This window comes from Halichoeres trimaculatus, unplaced genomic scaffold (assembly GCF_033239565.1).
Source record: "Halichoeres trimaculatus isolate MK-OKI-2021-1 unplaced genomic scaffold, fHalTri1.1 fHalTri1_scaffold_1, whole genome shotgun sequence".
Classification (NCBI taxonomy): domain Eukaryota; kingdom Metazoa; phylum Chordata; class Actinopteri; order Labriformes; family Labridae; genus Halichoeres; species Halichoeres trimaculatus.
The window spans coordinates 26950272-26968452 of record NW_027437179.1 but is presented as its reverse complement, the minus strand read 5'-3'; the positions used below and the strand labels follow the sequence as shown (position 1 = coordinate 26968452).

Here is an 18181-nt window from a genome sequence, read left to right as displayed (position 1 = left end):
ACTTGTTTTTATTTACCAACACTAAAGCTAATGTGAAGAGCTGTAAATTAGTGTTGATTTTGGCACTCCCTCTTGACAAAGCTTTATTGGAACAGCACCTTGCGCAGCTCCCGAACACCGAAAAAAATAAGTGATCGGTAGGTGAGAAGGAGGAATCACTTCTGTTTTCATTCAGTTCAAAGCACCTTTAAGGGTTGGGTGGGCAAAGTAAAAGCCTCTGATAACTCAGCCTATCTTTTTCTGTTTTTGTATAAATCGTTTTTGCGGACAAAAAATAAAATTCTTGCCTCCTCTAAACGGTTAGATTTGAAACTGAGAGTAAATATTTAACATAAAAAAACCACCAATAGCTGAAAAAGCATGATAATAATCTCTGTTTTCCGTCATGGAATATTAAAAAGCATTGCGAAATGATAACTTAAAAAATCCCCACAGGAGCTTTAACCCCCTTCTGTATCAGAATATCGAAAAAGACAAAGAACTTTTACAGGGATATTGCTTCTACACACATCACAGCGTCTTTACTTCCGTAAAGTATGTGACAAAACACAGTCGCACATTGATTTGTAAGTCTGTCATCATATGCTCAAATTTGTCAGTTGTTTTCTGAACCTCTGTGATTGCCTTTGTTCTGCTGACCCCCTCCTCTCCTCACCCTCCCTGTCCCTCCCAGCATGCCCTGTTTGCGCGATCATTTTGAATCTTACTTGATTAAGTGCTACTTCAAACTGATGCCACTTTTATTTAGTATTTTTTTCAATCAGCTAATCCATGGACTTTTGGTGGGCAGACCCTGACCTTAATTGATCTCCTCTGTTTTTGGCACAGTTTCTCTCACAGAGGAGTTTTATTTATTTCTTTCTTCCTGCGTTTGATCATAATGAGAGTTGTTAGCCTCCATGACAACCAATGTCACTGGGACAGCCAAACGATGCTGGGGGCTGCTTATGTACAAAGATGGAAATAACATGGCTGGCTGTAATTTTGGGCACAAACAGTACAAAGGGAATTTTAGATTGCCCAGCGCTGTGAAAATCAGGAAAAAAGAAAGGTAATATAATGGCAAAATATTATCACGTAAATTGTAATTTTTTAGTTTAATATCATTTTATTGATGTCAGTAATGAGGAATTGATTTGTGTGTATGATTAAAAGAAGATGACTCATCATAGACCAGTAGAAATAATGATTTTTCTGCTGCTTTTTCTGGAATTGCAGAAACATGGCATGGCTGATGGATCTAATTACTGTAAAAAGTAAAGAAAGTAATATGTAATATTTCAAAAACTAAATTGCCCTGAGAAATAAGTTATCAAAGTTTCAGCTTCTTCAAAAAAACTTTAAACATTAATTAGTTGATCCCACTGAGTCTTGAAACCAAATCCGTGTCCACAGAAACAGCAGGTTAAACTTTTTTTGTCTTTTACTTCCAGAGCTAAATTCAACCACTTTTATCAGTTACAATGTTGATAGATTGATTTCAGGAATTCATTTGTAGTGTTACTCATTGATCCAAGCAGGACTCTGTCCTTCAAGTGCTTTGAACACAGTTTGAAAGTTTTCAATCTGATGCGCTGTGATCCAGATAAAACTTCAGCCTCCAGAGCTGCCTTTTGTTTTGCCCATCACGACTTTTTGCGGCCTTGATATATTGTGTTTGCCAAATCCAGTCTTTCTCATCTGAACCCCTTAACAATTTTCTTGACGTCAAACTGTGAATGTGTTATTGTTATCATTGTGTGTTTTTTAAAGCGTGGGAGTTCTAAGTTCTGTTAGTGACACTGAACTTACAAATTCACCCATGCAGTGTTTTCTCTTATCTTGGCTGCTTTCTTTCATGCACCTTACAACGCTTTTCCAAAAAAGAGTGCCTCTGCTCACAAAGATAAAGCCTTAAATATGTAACCTTAGGAGAGAATAGCTCAAGAAAAGGACACTCGAAGAGGGGATATTATGCTTTCCCACACTTTAAACATAGTTACAAAGTAACAATGCTGGATGTCCAAAATAAACTTGTGTAGATCTTCAAACCACTACATATTCATTTTTGATTTTAGAAATCCCTGAATCTAATTGTGAACTACTCATATGGTCATTTAAGAAATATCACAATACCATCATGAGACTTGTCGAAATGATAAAGTCATCACCATAGACTGTAAAAAAAATGGATGTCTGCTTGCTCGGCTGGAAGTGGGGTCTCCACAAAAACTGCTCCCCCTAGTGGCTGGCTGCAGTATAGGTACAGGTATTTTTAAGCCATACCTATAGGTATGGGTTAAAAATACTTATACCTATACCTAGGTATAGGTATAAGTTAAAAAATCCGACTTTCCAGCCATTCCAGATGGGCTGTGGTCAAACTTAAAAAAATCAATACACATCGTAGAAATGTTTCTCGCGTCCAATTGTTGTGGTGATTTGAAGATATCATTTGGCTGTCCTGTATTCAAGTCCTCTATTTTTTTTTAAGTTTCATTTTCATTAGTTATACGAGGTTAAAAACGAGGCTTTAGGTAACATTTAACGATGATTGACAGCTGCCGTTCTTGTAAATTTTTGGGGGGGATTATAAAATATGCCGAGGTCAAGAAGTGATTAGACTCTCGAAAGAAAAAATATATTATTTTTGTCACCCAGCTCCACTCTCCCAGAATCCCTCATCGTCTCTACTGCGCAGACTCTGGCTCCAAACTGCTACAATGGTGGCGCCTGAGACGGCGGTATTTTGGCTTCAAAACTGTACAATGATAAATGGCGGAGCCACGCTGTCCACTCTATATACAGTCTATGATCTTCACTTTAGGAGTCTAACTGGTAAATGACACAGAGGGGCGGGGCATCAAACACCAAGGTCTGTGCAGAGAGTCAGTACAAGCCATTTCAAATAAACACATTACCCTCTCTTTAGTGTATACACAAAATAACAATAAGATAATCATTACATTGGCATCTGTATTGCTATTCCTAAATGAAATGGCTCATCTTTACTAAAAACATCTCTTTTAGCTTTTGAATTCTCAGCAATCTTGTCTTGGGATTTGGCAATCAATGTGTTTTGCTGATATCACAAAGTTGACAGGAGCTTCAACTGAAACGTTCAATTCTTTTTTACATTGTCACACGCTTTTATTCATCTCCATTTAACAAATATGTCTTTTCTGCTTTGAGTATCAGTTGCATTGTAATTGGAGGCACAAGATTTTTACCAGTTGGGCACTATTTTAAGCCTTCTTGCCCTAATAATTGTTGGCTGTTCATCAGCATACTTCAGTGTCTCCTGCCGTTTCTTTTCTTACACTGCCAGTAGGGGCTGCTGAAGTCGTTAAGTTCAAATCCTGAACAGAAGGCTTTTAACATCCTCCATTCTATTTAAAATTCAGCGTTGTAATTAAGAAACTGAGTGAATAGATCTTAAAAGTTCATGGAGATTGATTTCACTGCGTTCCCTTGTGCCTTGATCCACTTTGAGATCGAGTTGATTGGCCGCCATTCAAGCTGCCGTCCTCGACAAAACATTTCTCTGTGAAAAATTTTTCAAACAACCCCGGACCAAATTCATGAGGAATCGGAGGACCCCAGAGACATCTGCATTGATCAAGGATTTACTTTCACACACACTCCCCCATCTTTCGCTGGCTGTGATTCAAGGTCTTTTTGGCTTAGCTTCTAATTCCGGCTCTACTGTTGGAGGGGTTCAAACACACCCAGGGCCGCATTGCTAATGAAACTCCCAGGGCCGGTTGGTACCCCCCTTTCCTTGACTGGCCTCGTGTTTGCAGACAGGATTACACCACTTCAACAAAAGCAGTAACCAGGTTTATTACAATCACTGCTTGTATGGGGCTTTGCAAATGAGAAGTGCACATATGATCATGGGAAAGTGCTTTTTTTTCTTTTTTGACTCGGTACTTTCAGTCTTTCAAAATCCCTTGCATCCAAGACCTTTTCCTTCATATTGTGGGCTTTTGCGGCACTTGCACGGAGACTGCTGGCAGACTCCTTCTTGCCTCACTACAGGCACTTAGCTCAACCCTCCTCTCTTCACATCTCCTTGTCTCCTTCCTTCATTTCCTCTGGATCCACATTTTGTCTCCTATACAGCCCTTCCTGTTTTCACACTGTCACGTCTGGATCTTTTTCACTCACCTTGATTTCATCCATTTTCTCTGAACAGCTTGTTCATCATGTCGTCTGTGTTTCCTGACAGTCTGTGTTTGCTTGTACAGATGCTCTTCCTCTTGGTTTTCTGATTAGAAAAGTGGGCTGTCGTTACCGAGAGAGGTTGACTAAATCCTGCTGTAACGAGGGGGGATCAGCCGACAGTTCACTGGCTCTAATCTGGCTAATGATGTCAAATTCAGACGTGGTGGAGGGCTGTAGATTTACCAACATGTAACCTCAGCCAGGACAGCAGAGGGATGATAATCTGTCATGTCATGATGCTGTTTCAGATGCCATGAAAAACAGTAAAACAGCTTAAATTCACCCTAACATGACACCACTGAGCACAAATACAAATGTCGGCACTCACTGCAGCAGACAGGCTGAACTTTTAAGGTGACTCCAATTTGCGGTTATGTAAAAACCTCATAAGATCAGTAATATCTGTTTTTAACCTTAAGAGGAGAATTATAAAGACCATGACTAAATGTTGAATTTATATGACCTTTAAAAAACCCTCTCCTGTGAGGATTTCAAAGAATACGTTGATCAAGCTTACGAAAACAATATTTTCTCTTCTGAAATGAGCCCTTTTCAAGCAATTCTCAACCTTTTAAGGTGATGGAAACACCATACACAGCTGTGATGCATCCTTGTTGATAATGCTGTCTGGTATGGTTTCTTTTTAAGCAAACAAGAACATCCAACAGAAGTTCTCAATTTTGAGGTCAGCCTGTGCCTCCAGTTACATTTTGAAGGCGTATTACTCGTTTGTTCAATATTTATCTCTTATATTGAGTTTTCATATTGCTTCATGTCTAGGGCTCATGAAAAACATATATCTAAACTAAGCATACATCAGTATGTCAATAAAAGTACAGGGTCATTAACCTGGTAGATATGGCAAGTCATATTAAAATAGCCCTCATATATCGAGACTTTTGGTTATTTCCATCAGATGTGGACCAAGTGTTCAGTAGAACGTGTGTAAACACACACACACACACACACACACACACACACACACACACACACACACACAGAAATAAAAATTTAGGAAAGGTTGATTCTCAGACAAGGAAGTATTTGTTCCCAGCCACTCCAGAAGACAGAATGGGTTGAATGTTATGTTACCTGCAGTAGATAGATTTGATGTGGGTTACAAACAAAGGAACGTTTTCAAAACTATAGTTCACAGTATTTGCCCACTTTTTAGGTTGTGCGCCCCTTGAGGTTAACTCTCGGCCGGTCAGCCTGACTTCAGGGGGGGAATTCAATGATACCAATTTTTGGTACTTTTTTTGTATTTATGCGGTAAAAAATAGCAATTAGTTTAAAAAAAAAAAGAATATCTACTTTTTTCAATTTAACATATTTATTCTTCAATATGTAACCTTGCAATGCAGTGTTCATGTCCAGCATGAAAAATCCCTTTCTCTTCCACTCCCTCAATGTCACAAGGATGTGTTTAGGTACCTGAACATGGCACCTTTTGATTTTTCAGTTAATCAGTCCCTGGTACTTTTGACAGAATTTGGTAGGTAACTAAAAAAGTACCTAATTCGGTACCCATCCTTGCTTCAGGGCCAACCTACTGTGGCCTCTTTCTTTCATGTCACTCCCCGCTCTCACCCTCTTTCCTGCTCTGTCTGCTGTCCTGTCTTCTCGGAGTGATGGCTTAAAATCCTGAAAAAACAACAAGAACAACAACAATAAAGCGATGTTAACTCGGAAAAGAAGGAAACGGTCAGTGGGTAGCTGTTGTAATCAAATGAATAACTGCATCCAAAAGAGGACATCTACAGAAATACAATGCTTTACAACCCCTCTAACCTGTCGTTCCAGTGAATTCATAAAAACACTATTAAAACTATTTTTTGTATCCATAGCACCTATTGAAATCATACTTGGTTTGAAACACATTGACAGGCTGCTTCAATCAAACCACAGCTGCTGAAAATGACCCAAAACTTGGCGGGGAACATATAGCTTGTTGGACAAAATTGCATCCTCACAATTGGAGAGCTGGACTGCATGCCTCTCCAATCAGGAAGTTCAGTATAGCAGCCAGGAAGTCAAATGGGTGGCATTTGGCATGATAACCAATGTCAAACAGGGGACCACACACACACATACACGTGAAACACTGGAAAGAGCTGGTCACATTGGGCGGATATCAGCTCGAGGAGTACACAATGTCAAGCTGCAGGTTGACAGACAAAGAAATCAATTTAAAACTTTTTAACCCCTCAAATTATCTCTCTAATAGAGGATGAATGTGTTTGGACCAGAAACTTATGGGAATAACACAAGCACAATAGAATTTAAATATCTTATTTCGAGATTCAGAGACAATCAAGCTGCCATTATGATAAGAACAAATGCGAGTTCAGATGAAGGGACAGAAGTGTGCTTTTGAGTGTGTTCTCTTCGGGATGAGTATTTGGCTGCCTATCATCTCTGTAGTGCCTTTGTATGAATGTACTACATTTTCCCTCTTTGTTTGAACCCATCTTTCTTGTTTTTTCCTCCCCTCATTGTCTCCAGTTGCTGTTCTCCTAAAGGATGACTACTTTGTAAGAGGTGCTGGACTGCCGGGACGTTTTAAGGCTGAAAAGATGGAGTTTCACTGGGGCCAGAGTAATGGATCAGCAGGCTCAGAACACAGCGTAAACGCCAGACGGTTCCCTGTGGAGGTAAAGCATCCTGTCACTACAATACACTATAGGATTTGGGCAATATGGGGTCTTGTGTTTGGCTCTGACTGTTACTGAAACTACTGTGGCGTAATGGCAGGGGATTTTTACTGGGAAATAAAATAAGTTTTTAGGGACTGGTGATCAAATCATTGTCACTAAAAAAAACTTGTAACCACTCAATTTTCACTGATAAAAATTGGAGAAACACCAAAAGAAACCATACTTTTGATTGCTTAATGGTGTCACAGAGTTGGAGTAAAGGGGGTGATGCAAACTATATCCTCGCTATATAAAAATTGTCACTGAATGAAAGACTAATTTTAAAGAACTCTTAATGCAGCAGAATTCAGTGTGATCCAAATGTTTTTTTTCAAACATTTAAGACTTTGACAAATTCAACAAAGACAATTTGATGACAGCAGTTTTTACAATGTGTCATAACCTGGCTCAAGGGTCATGACAAATAGGAAGTGGACTCTGAAGTTAACAACAAAATTATGATGGTTTACTCTCCAGTTTAAAATTAAAAACCAATATGAGATGTGTTTTACCCACAAACCAAAGACAGAAGGTGGCTGAGTGTCACTGCTGAGGTTTGTCCTGGTGGAATGAAAGAAGGCAGTGCCTCAGTGGATTGGGCTTTTAGCCCCAAAACGCCAAGCCCAGATGCTCAGATCAGCATCTCTGATCAAAAAAAGACAAGGAGGGGTTAGACAACACTATTTAAGAGAAAATAGGCCACGGCCATCACAAATGTAAAAGTTAAATTGTATCGAGAAGGTTAACAGTTTGAATCTAAAGATGGGCCTTCTGTTTGGACTTTGCATGTTCTCCTCGTGCATGTGTGAGTTCTTTCGGGATACTCGGGCTTCCTCCCACAGTTCATAACAAACTCAACCGATTATTTGGTGATTCTAGATTGCCCGCAGTTGTGAGTGTGCACGTGAAAAGATTGTCTATCTCTGTGTCAGCCCAGCGATTGACTTGTGACCAGTCCAGGGTGTACCCTGCCTCTTGCTCAAAGATGGCTAGGATAGGCTCCTGCCACTCGCAACTCTAAACAGGAAAATTCATTGAAAATTGATAGAATTGATGGCTGCAGATCCTGTCCTGCAATCCAGGCATCACCAAAACAGTGCATTTCTAAGTTAATAATCCCTACAACCACGAGTGGCTGTGAAATAAATAGAAAATAAATCTTATTTATTTTTGGTGGCGTCTAAACTGAGCCAGAGAGCTAAGCAACTTTTAAATTCTTGCCAAATACAGATTCACCTTGTCTGTCAGTAAATGTTCAATAAGTGGAAATGTTCAGTTTAAGGAGACCATAATCAAGCAATTGGCCAGAAATGTTCTCATAGAATTTCCACTTGCTTGCCTGCTAATGTGTTGATTTTACAGTCATTGGATTTGATGTTTGTGCTTTGAGAAGGCAGCTTAGAATTTTCTGACATGATGGTGCTAAGAAATTAGTACAATCCTCTTTGAACCAAAATTTTGTGTCAACTAGTTGTGACTTAAGTTGGTAGCCAGGTAATAAGCAGGGTTTAGAATAAGGGGACTGATTATAACAATACAAAACAACAAGTTTAGCCAAAATTATCCATTAGCCATGAATGAAGAATTAAGACATAGTAATCAGGGGTGGAAGTAACAAATTATAAATACTCAGGTGACTGTAATGAGAGAGTATTTTGGTACTTTATGAGTACTACGTGTGTCATTTTACTCATACTTCAGTACAATTTACACCATGTAATCTACTTCTCTACTTTTGAATTTAACATTACTGATAAATGTAAGTTTAGGAGGAATGGGGGATTATAGCAGTTAAATGGTTAAATGCAAACAAAATTTCAAAAAAGAAACCACAGACAGTTTCAAACATTATCTATTTATTTTTTTAAATCCAAAATCTTTGAAAACTTCAAAGGATTACCTTTGAAGTTCAACAACAGCATCAATAAGAGAATGAAAACAAAATTTAATTATTTGTTTAGTAAGCAAGCACTTAAGCAAAAGTTATTGCTTTGACTGCTCCGAAATTGTTGCTTTTTTATTTTTGCTTAAGGTCACTGGAGCTTAACAGACAAAAAACTTACAAAGGAAACAAAGAGAGCTCAAACTGTAAGTAATAATGAAAGGCTGAGTAAAGTAATCAAAAATTCCTCCAACAGATATAAAAGGTATTAAGTCTAATACCTTTTGGTATTATTTATTCTCGCTCCAGGATTAAGCAGAATTTCCTTTCTTTTTATGTGCTGCAGAGAAAGAGTCATTACTGCCTTTCAAATTTTTATCATTTACAATACCATTTCTATTCATTATCTGAAATGAACGTGCACACTTGTCCTTCTGCATTTAGCATGGTTATATGAAATGTATTTTCCCCCTCACTCTATTGTTAAATGGTCAAAAATTAGAGTTAATATAGCAGAGTATGAAAGCAGGAAATGGCTGTTAGTGTTTCTCTCTATTGTATCTCCAAAGAAGCAGCTAAAGTCTTCCTCTGTTTGTTTCCCTGCCTTGTTCTTTGGAGCCCTCTCTCTGCAGGCACGGCTTTTGATGCTGAATGGCTCAGTAATTAGATTTATTTTTGCCACATCATTTTGTGTTCAGTGTAGTGTTAAAGGGCACCAGATTATATACAACCATTATAAAGCTGTTGTGCATATGGCTGCCTTTGATGGCGTGCTCCTAAATGAGACGATGGAATTCCCTTTAATGACCAATTTGAAAAGCTGTTAGGAAAAAAAAGCTGAGCCAGAGCGAAAAAATTATACCCTCCAGATGGATCATTTATGGATTTGAAGTATAGATTTGCAGCTTAGCATATCATTCGGGCTAGACTGAAAGGACCAACCTCTCTGTCAAGGAATGTAGAGCTTGATATGTAAAAAGATGATGTTCTTTGGGAATATTAAGACATCAGTATGTAAACTGAGCATTATTTGTGTGTTTCTTTTTATATTATCAGTTTTTTTTCCTATAAAATAAAGGTACACACTACTAAGAATAATAGGCTGATAATTATTAATTAGAAGCACCAAATTCCCTATGTTGCTCTGATCTAATTGTTCTGACCCAGTTAGTCAAATGAGGTTTCAATCAAAATGACTACTATGTTGACTCTGTAACTCAAAACAGCCTCTGGTGCAAACCACTGCCAGTTAGAAGGGTTACATTTTTTAGGCTCATAAAATTTTTGCCACATTGTCAACAGGCAGAAATGAAATTGCTTCTATTTCATTCTGTGGATTTACATTGATCATAAATCACCATTGTTATGGGGTATTGACTAATTAGAATTGAGCATTTAACACAGCAGGGCAATTAAAGGCAGCTTCTTAAAGGATAATGAATAGATTTATTATTTGATGTCACACAATTAAAAAAGCCTATACTCTGTCAAATTCACACTAAGTGAATAATAACCTGTAGCAGCTTCCAGCACCAACCTTGAGAAATATTACCTAAAAGAAAAAGTATTATCTTCACACTTCAAACTTAAATTGTAACTTAAATGTAACACATTTTGAAAGTTTAAAATGAAAAAGAAATTTGATTGACGAACTAAATGAAGGTCTTTATTGGACCAAAAAGGTTTCTTAGAAGATTTGTTTTTGCACTTAAAATGTGGAATCATGAAAAAGACTCTGCAAACCAAATGCAATGAAGTCTGCAATGCTCTGTGCAAGACTGGCTGACCCTCTCCTCTCTTCCAATTTATTCTGTTATTGTGCTCGTCAGAACATGCAGACCTGATAGGACTGACTTGTCATGCAGGGACAACAGGGATTAAAACTATAAAGTGACACCGTGGAGAAATATTCAATGAAATCAGCACACAAACTGTACACATTCATGGAAAATGCATTAGTCCCTTCCTACAGGAAGTACAAAGAGGAATATTTCAGCAGCAGCATATCCGTGCAGATATTTCCTGCTAGTTTCATACTGTATATGTACATGGTGCACAGTGGGAGATCTCTTCTCTGTAAATTATTCTCTTTTCCAACAACTCAGCCTTACATGTATGAAACATGATGTATCATTTCACACTCGGGAAACAAGAAGGTGAAATCAAATGACGAATGGTTGAAAAGAAAATATGGTTATGCAGCACATACCCTTTGGCCATTTAGATTCTTCATCCAGCTAGATGTAAAATTTCTCATTTTTCTCACTTAGGCGTCTACAGGATTTGATGCATCTGAAATCCTATTACATTTGACATCACGTGTACAGAAAAACTCGACCTTTCTATAAATGTTTTTCTTTGATAGATGCAGTGATCTTTCATGGCAGAGGTCGTCTTTTGTTTTCTTGTGAGCGTTCTTTCTTCCTTGCGAGTTGAGCAGCCTGACCTTGGAGGTTTAGCTCCCGGGCTTATTTGTCTCTGCTTAAACAGGGACTGTTTTTTCAATCTGCTGTTTAATTATCCCTCAACTCCAAATGAGTCACATTTCCTCCCTGAGTCGTATCACAGTACATAAAGCTTGTACTTTCACAGTGGGGAGGGGGAAAAAAAACAGTGTTTATCCTACCTGCCCAGAAGCTGAAAAACACACAAATATAGTCCACACAAACGCACAAGGGGTAGAAAGACAACTTCAATGAGGTGTATCATAGAACTGCTCTGCCCTTTGTTACCCTGTCGTGTAAAAAAAAGAAATGTATAGGGTGCTCTGCCCGTGGCTCCTGAGCTTGACATTAATCTAACTACAGTCTTTTTCGTGGGAGTGAAGTGGGGAAATCGATAGACGGACCACCTGTTTGTTCAAACAGCATAATGAAAAATGAAACAGTGGATTTTTTCTACTTTCTTTGCCTCAGGGTACCATAAAGAGATCTTTCTGATAATATATTAGAGTGTCACTAAGGTTAGATTAATTATACATGGAATACAAATCACACCTTGGAAGGATGGGCGTTTGCACACAGTACTGCAGGTGTAGGAAGTGTGAGGTTCACAGTGCTATACATTACAGACAGAGAATAGCTCTGGTAGCACTTACTGTACATGTGCAGCACAAATTAAAACGTTTCACAGTAAGAGTCTCAGATCAATGACATGCAGAACCTGACCCGCTGAGACTAGGAAAAAAATCAACAGAATTACAATTAAACTGCTATCAAGTGGTCAGAATGGATAGATTTGCATTCCAAATGTGCATTTGTCTCTAAAACTAAGTTATCTGAGGAATGGATAATAGATAGCAGTATGGAGAAAATGTGTGCATAGATCATTGAAGATTGGACTGTATAAAAATAAACAGTGCAACAGCGCCCCAAAAGTGTAGCCGAAACCCTGAAAGCCCCCTCTGGTGACTGGCTGCAGTAAAGGTCATTAAGTTTGTCTCCACCATTCTAACAGATGGGCCTTAAGTAAAACTATAAAATTGAAATGCTTTCCAAATTAATGTTTCTCAAACATGCTTTTTGTCCTGACAGATATTTCTTGCAATGCTGATTCATGTGCAAGTGGAAATTTACAAAGACTTTCCATTTTGATTAGTTGTTTAATGATATAAAGGGAGTGTATGACATCATGACTGACAGCACTTTTCATAGATTTGAGTTTCCTGTGGAGTTCTTTACCAGAATGTCAGAGTAGCACAGTAATGGGCAAAGATAATCAAATGAAAATCAACACAAGAAAATGAAGAAATTACCAAAGTTTTTTATGTTTTTGTTTGTTTCATTTATGCTTGAAATTAGCCTCAAAATCAGTTTTGCTAGTTCCCAGTTTTATCCGTTTAAAAATGTGTTCTCTGTTTAGCGCCACCAGCCAAATCACTAGTGTGAATACCTTAGCGTCAAAAGCATCACCAGCACAATGGGTCGCCCCCCCTCTTTGTTTGTTTTTTGGCTTCATCTTTTTGAGGTGGGGGCATGTCATCCATAATGATATTAAATCAATGTTTTGAAGACACACATTGTCCATTAAAGAGTTTGGCTAGATATGAAGCGACATGACCATCAGGAAGAGCACTGACAATTTTTCTGTAGTTTTTTCAGCGCCTGAAAGTGCTGTGCCTTGGTTGGTGAAAAATGAAGCAACTTAAACACCTTGCAAAAAAGTGCCAAAAACATCTACAGTTAAGGTTTTATTCAGACAACATTACAAAGCGTCTACAGGACAGGTTTTGCTATAAGGGGTGCAATGTACAGCTTCATCCAGACACTTAGTGAGAGAGTCTCTTGGGTGCTTTAATGGTAGCTAACATTTTCGACAGCTTTGTTGCTGCTCTTCTCAGCTACCAGTCATGTGTGTTTCTATATTTTTTTATTTTCTAACCAGCTGTATTGGTGATAGGTCACTTAAATATATGAAGTCAAATAAATGGAGAGCTTCTATTTAGTCTGTGTACAGTGACAGTTTCAATGTAGCCAGATAAAAAAGATAACAAAAATGTCAACTGACAGGAATCCCAGTGTAAAAATAATGTCCTTTGCAGTAGTTGTTCAATCTCTGCTAGTTTTCAGTGAAGTAAAATGCACCAAGGCTCTTATATTTGTAAAGCATCATCTACTGTACAAACCTTACATTTTAGTCATCTTGAAAATTAGTGTTTTGCACTTTTTAGGTTCTCAAGTGAAAGGAGAGAGTCATACTGTGTAAAAAAAGACACATTTAGCTGTTAATGATAAACTGCTGCAGCGCCAGGGTTTTTATAAAGAATAAGGAAAGCCAAACAGGAGGGTTGCATTTGTGCTGCTGTGATAAATCTCAGATCTCTCCGTGCACAAACTTATGTCTTGTAGTTTTCTTGTCTTGCTTCAATATCTTGCTGTCTTGGGAAATCATTGCAAACATGACTTTGTTTTTCACCTGTTTGTGCTTAAATGGAACTTGGGAATGCAGAGCAGCTTTGAGCACTGCTGTTTGCACTCTCTTTGTGCCCAGGAAGAAAATAAATAAAAAAGAGAATCAAATTTAGACTAAAGGAAGGTTCTTGAGATGTGGACAGCCTGAGCTCTCCACAGAGAACTAGAGGTACATTATAAAGCTCAAATTATTTTGTTGTCTTTCCGTTCCCTCCTGTTTTTCTGTGCTCTCTGGCAGCATGGTAAATTTAGCACAGACAAAAACAAACATGTACGAGTGTGTCTGAATGTTTTAGGAGAGCTTTAAGATTGGTCAGACCAACTGTCTGTCCCGCTTAGAATCAACAAGGCTCAGCGATATGTGTGCGGATGTGAATGGAGTTTACTCCACCGAGGGGTTCTGTGTCAGAGCTCGCAAACATGCAGTGAAACCGAGCGTGCAGTCAAGTGATTCAAATCTCTTTTGGCAACATTTATTTTTTATTGGCTACTGTGAAAGTCCATGATAATTGAATATCACTTTTTTGTGTGTTCTAGTGGGCTGTTAACAAGAGTGGGTCACATGAGCCAATGTCAGAGAATAAATGAAGCCCAGGGGGGTTGGCTTAATTGGGTAATGTAGTTAATAACGTCTGAAGTCTGATGAATGGACAAAGCTCTTTTTTGTTAAGTTCTGAGACAACAAATTAGTTCCCTTGAAGGCAGCAGTTAAAGGAAACTGATCTGTTAGATTCTCTTAAATTACCTGGATGAAGGTGTTTTGTACTTGTTAAAGACGACTGTACACATTATTGAATCTATACTTGTATTTATTTTTGTCTGTTACATTTATCATCACCACAGCAAGCTATAGCAGCTGGTTCCATCTTCAAACTCTTACTTGGAATAAGCAGCATACTCTTTAATTAAACCAACATCCTGGACCTTTTCCTTATTGCCAATTAACTTCTTTCACTGACATGAAAGGCGTTTTCATTTTAAAAAGGGTCGACACTGCGAGATGACGGACGGCTCCGATTGCTACTTTTAGTATCATTCGTTGATTTTGATCAGCACGACTATTATATGGCTGCTTTGAAACCCACAAAATGAAATGCTCTAATATTGGAAACCAGCACCATGACAGGTTTCTGCATGATGAATTTCACCTTTTATTAGCGCATCCTAAGCTTTGTGATGCTGTAGGTGATTTAAGGTAATTGGGAGTACTGATTAAAAGCATTGCATTCTGTTAGATCTCAGCTCTCGAAAAGAGCACATACCCCCCCTCCTCTGCCTCCTCCTCCTCGTTCTTCCTCTCGTCCTGCTCATGACTGTCTCCACTAGGACAGTCGCCCTGAGGAATGGGATGCTGTATTTTCTCCAGCATCCTCCAGGAGTGGCAGAACACAAAAAGGAACGACACAGATTATGGGAGATTTATGAGGGTGATAAATACACCCTCTTTTATGCCCCTCAAAACAGCTTTTCATCAGTTCCTGAGCACAGTGTCCAGGTGATTGATGGCAAGACCGTCCGCTCTCCTTGTCCACTCTTCAAGCTGTTTATGCTCTGTTTCCCATCCCAGATGCAGATCTACCTTTACAACTCGGATGACTTTGACAGCCTCAGCGCTGCCATCAAGGAGAGACGCATCATTGCTGCCATGGCTGTCTTCTTTGAGGTAAAGTGTCATCAGGGCTGAAGGTCAAAAGAAATGTAGTCTCAAGGATTCTACAAGAATCTACTCAAATTTACACACATGGTTATTTACATGCTAGTAGCACTGCTTTGGAACAGGCATGTTCCATCTGTCAGTCCACATCATACTCTTACAACATCCTGCAACATCTTACAACCTACACTGAAATATCTTGAGCCCTACTCCATAGATGAATGAAAAAAATATGAAGACATTTTGCATTCTAATTTCCTATTACCAATAATTCCTCTAGTACCCAAAAGATAAAAGAAAACACTGCCGTAAAAAAATCCCATTAGACATACAAGCTACATCCATGAGAAATTCACAAGTCAAAATGAGCATTTATTTCAAGGTAGAAACCTCTGGTCTTCAAAAATAAAGCCAACGTGAGAGTGTTAAAGACTGTAGTTCAACGAGCATACACTTGAGGCTAGATGCAGAAGTACCAGAAACCACTCCGCCTCTTGGCCTCTTGCTAGGGTGACTGAAAGCTAGGATGAGTCAGCACACTGCAAAAAGGTGTTTTTCCCCCCTTTTTTTTGTAAAAAATGATAATATGAGCCACATAAACCCAAGAAGTGCAAAAGACTGTCATATTCTTAGTTTTTAAAAGACAAAAAATAATGTCTGCAAACATAGTAAAAAAAAATGAGTTATCAATGTTCTAAAATAAGAATAATGTCTTCTTATAAGAAACTAAACCATTTCCTACTTTTATCACTCTTTACAATCAACTCTGCTACAGAAAAAGATGTGTGACGCCTCAGAGACTGAGCCCAAGTATCATCTATAGTATTACTTTATGATAATCTCCCTGTAACAAGTTGTGGGTGTGGGCTTTTTAACTGTTTTTCTTTACTTTACTACTTTGCTTTCTAGCATAGCACACATCAAAATGTTTGATTACTGTATTGCAGTGTTATTGTGTCTCTAAGTACGTTATAATGGCAGTTTTAGCTTCAATAATTGCTGTATAAAAAAAAAAAAAGCTGCTGACTTCACTCTTGACCCTTTGGAAAGTTCTACATGGTCAAAATAAAGCTCCACACTTAAGAGAAGCATCCGATTATTCAGGGTTTGGTCACATTGACCTAATGAAAGAAGGCCCTTTTAATCGACTTGAAAAATGACTTTAAATGATCAAAACCCCTCTTGCTTAGAGAATGTACAAAACCAAGGTCACGAGTGAAGAACTCCTCTGGTTAAAAAATTTCAGATGATTGAAAATAACTGAGTCAAAGGTAGAGGCACAGACTTGTAAGGCAGGTTAGTAATTGAAAGATAAAGTTATTGCTAGCAAGGATCCTTGGCACCTGTGTTGTAACAAGGCAAGTTTTCCTCACCTAGCAGCTATTTATTTTTCTCTTTCAGATTGTTTACTGAGATAATACAAATTGTCCCCTGAAGGTCCGCACAGAAGCTTTTAATGGATCAGAATGAACCTAATTTCTGTTAAAAACACAGCCGAGATTTATGAACTGTGAAAATGCACGCACCAGCAGTCCCGACAACTTCAGGGTGTCTCTCCTGGTTAAACACTTAATTTCTATTAGCAGTATGTTTGCTGATGATGGCAGGTGATCAATGCAGGCTAACATTCTGCTTAATGGTACATACGCAGGGGTCAGCTCTTAGGGAGATTGAGGCTGAAATGGGGACACAGGTGTTTTGAAATGTAGGTCTCCTCTCAGACAGTGATAAAACCATGTGTGTGCGAGGACCTAAATGCCTCCGCTGGGTCCTGACAGCCCTATTGCTTACTGCAATTAGCACGGCCATACACAACCCGCTGAACAGCAGTTTACAGAGCGAGGAGGGTTTTTAAGCAGGCACACACACCTTGGCTCAGATTTACCATTTCTAATCAATGAGGGGAGTTCTGCCTGTCCTCCCAAAAGGCCTATTAACGGCCTCTAAGGTGAGCATATTATCCACATTCAGCATTCACTTCCACACAATTATTCTCCTCTGACTGACCTGAATTAATGTTGAGCGAGAGGAGATCCGTCCCTGCATCCCCACATTGTTTTGTCCACTATTGTGTCTTAAGTAGGAAGTGGGGAATGTTTCGGGTTGTGGGAAACAACAGTGGTGTTCCACTAGAAACACCGGAGCTTTAAATTAAGTAGTGAGAACAGATTGGGAGGAGGATCTGAAGTTGATTTTTGTTGTATTATTGAGCTGTAAAATTATGAGAGTAAAGGTAAAAATGCAGTGCTGATTGTTGGATGTTAACATACAGGACCATAATGCAAACACAGGCATCACAAAAGTGATGGAAGAACAAGTTAATCAACAAAATTTAACATTAGAAAATTTCACAAAAGTTAAGATGCTTTTAGGTGCAGCTCGAGCGAGACATTTATGTCGGCCCCTTTTATGTAGTCGTTGTTGATCGTTTTTCAGTCATTAATGCTGGATTATTATTCTAGTTTTGTAATCCCTTTTTGTAATCCTTGGTCTCTGGACATTTCCTGCAGCTGGGGCAAAAAGACAATCCTGCTGTGGAGCCCATCATCCAGGGATTGAAAGGAGTGGTGCATCATGGTAAGTAATGGGAAAGTGACCTCTTAAAAACTCTGCAGTCTCACATTATGTGTATGCTGGATGCCTTTTGTGTGCGTGCAGATGTAGTGCTGTGATTCTCAGTGATGTTCTTGTAGTTTGTGTCATTTTTTTTCTGCTGGTCTAAAATCTCCTTCACATGACACAGTACTGCTGGAATTAAGTTCTTACAGAATATCCAAAAGTAATTTCCCTCAAAAAAAAAAAAAAAGAAAAATCCCCCTGGCGTGGCTGTTAT

The 18181-nt window shown here is 38.6% G+C and overlaps 1 protein-coding gene across 1 annotated transcript in view; it reads left to right on the top strand.

Annotated features, from left to right (window-relative positions):
- ca16b (carbonic anhydrase XVI b) overlaps nt 1–18181 on the top strand; it is a 128560-nt gene that overhangs the window by 71080 nt on the left and 39299 nt on the right. The window contains exons 4-6 of the mRNA XM_074666971.1: nt 6712–6860; nt 15262–15357; nt 17859–17925. Coding sequence (XP_074523072.1) covers nt 6712–6860; nt 15262–15357; nt 17859–17925 — 312 coding nt within the window. The remainder of the gene's footprint in view (nt 1–6711; nt 6861–15261; nt 15358–17858; nt 17926–18181) is intronic.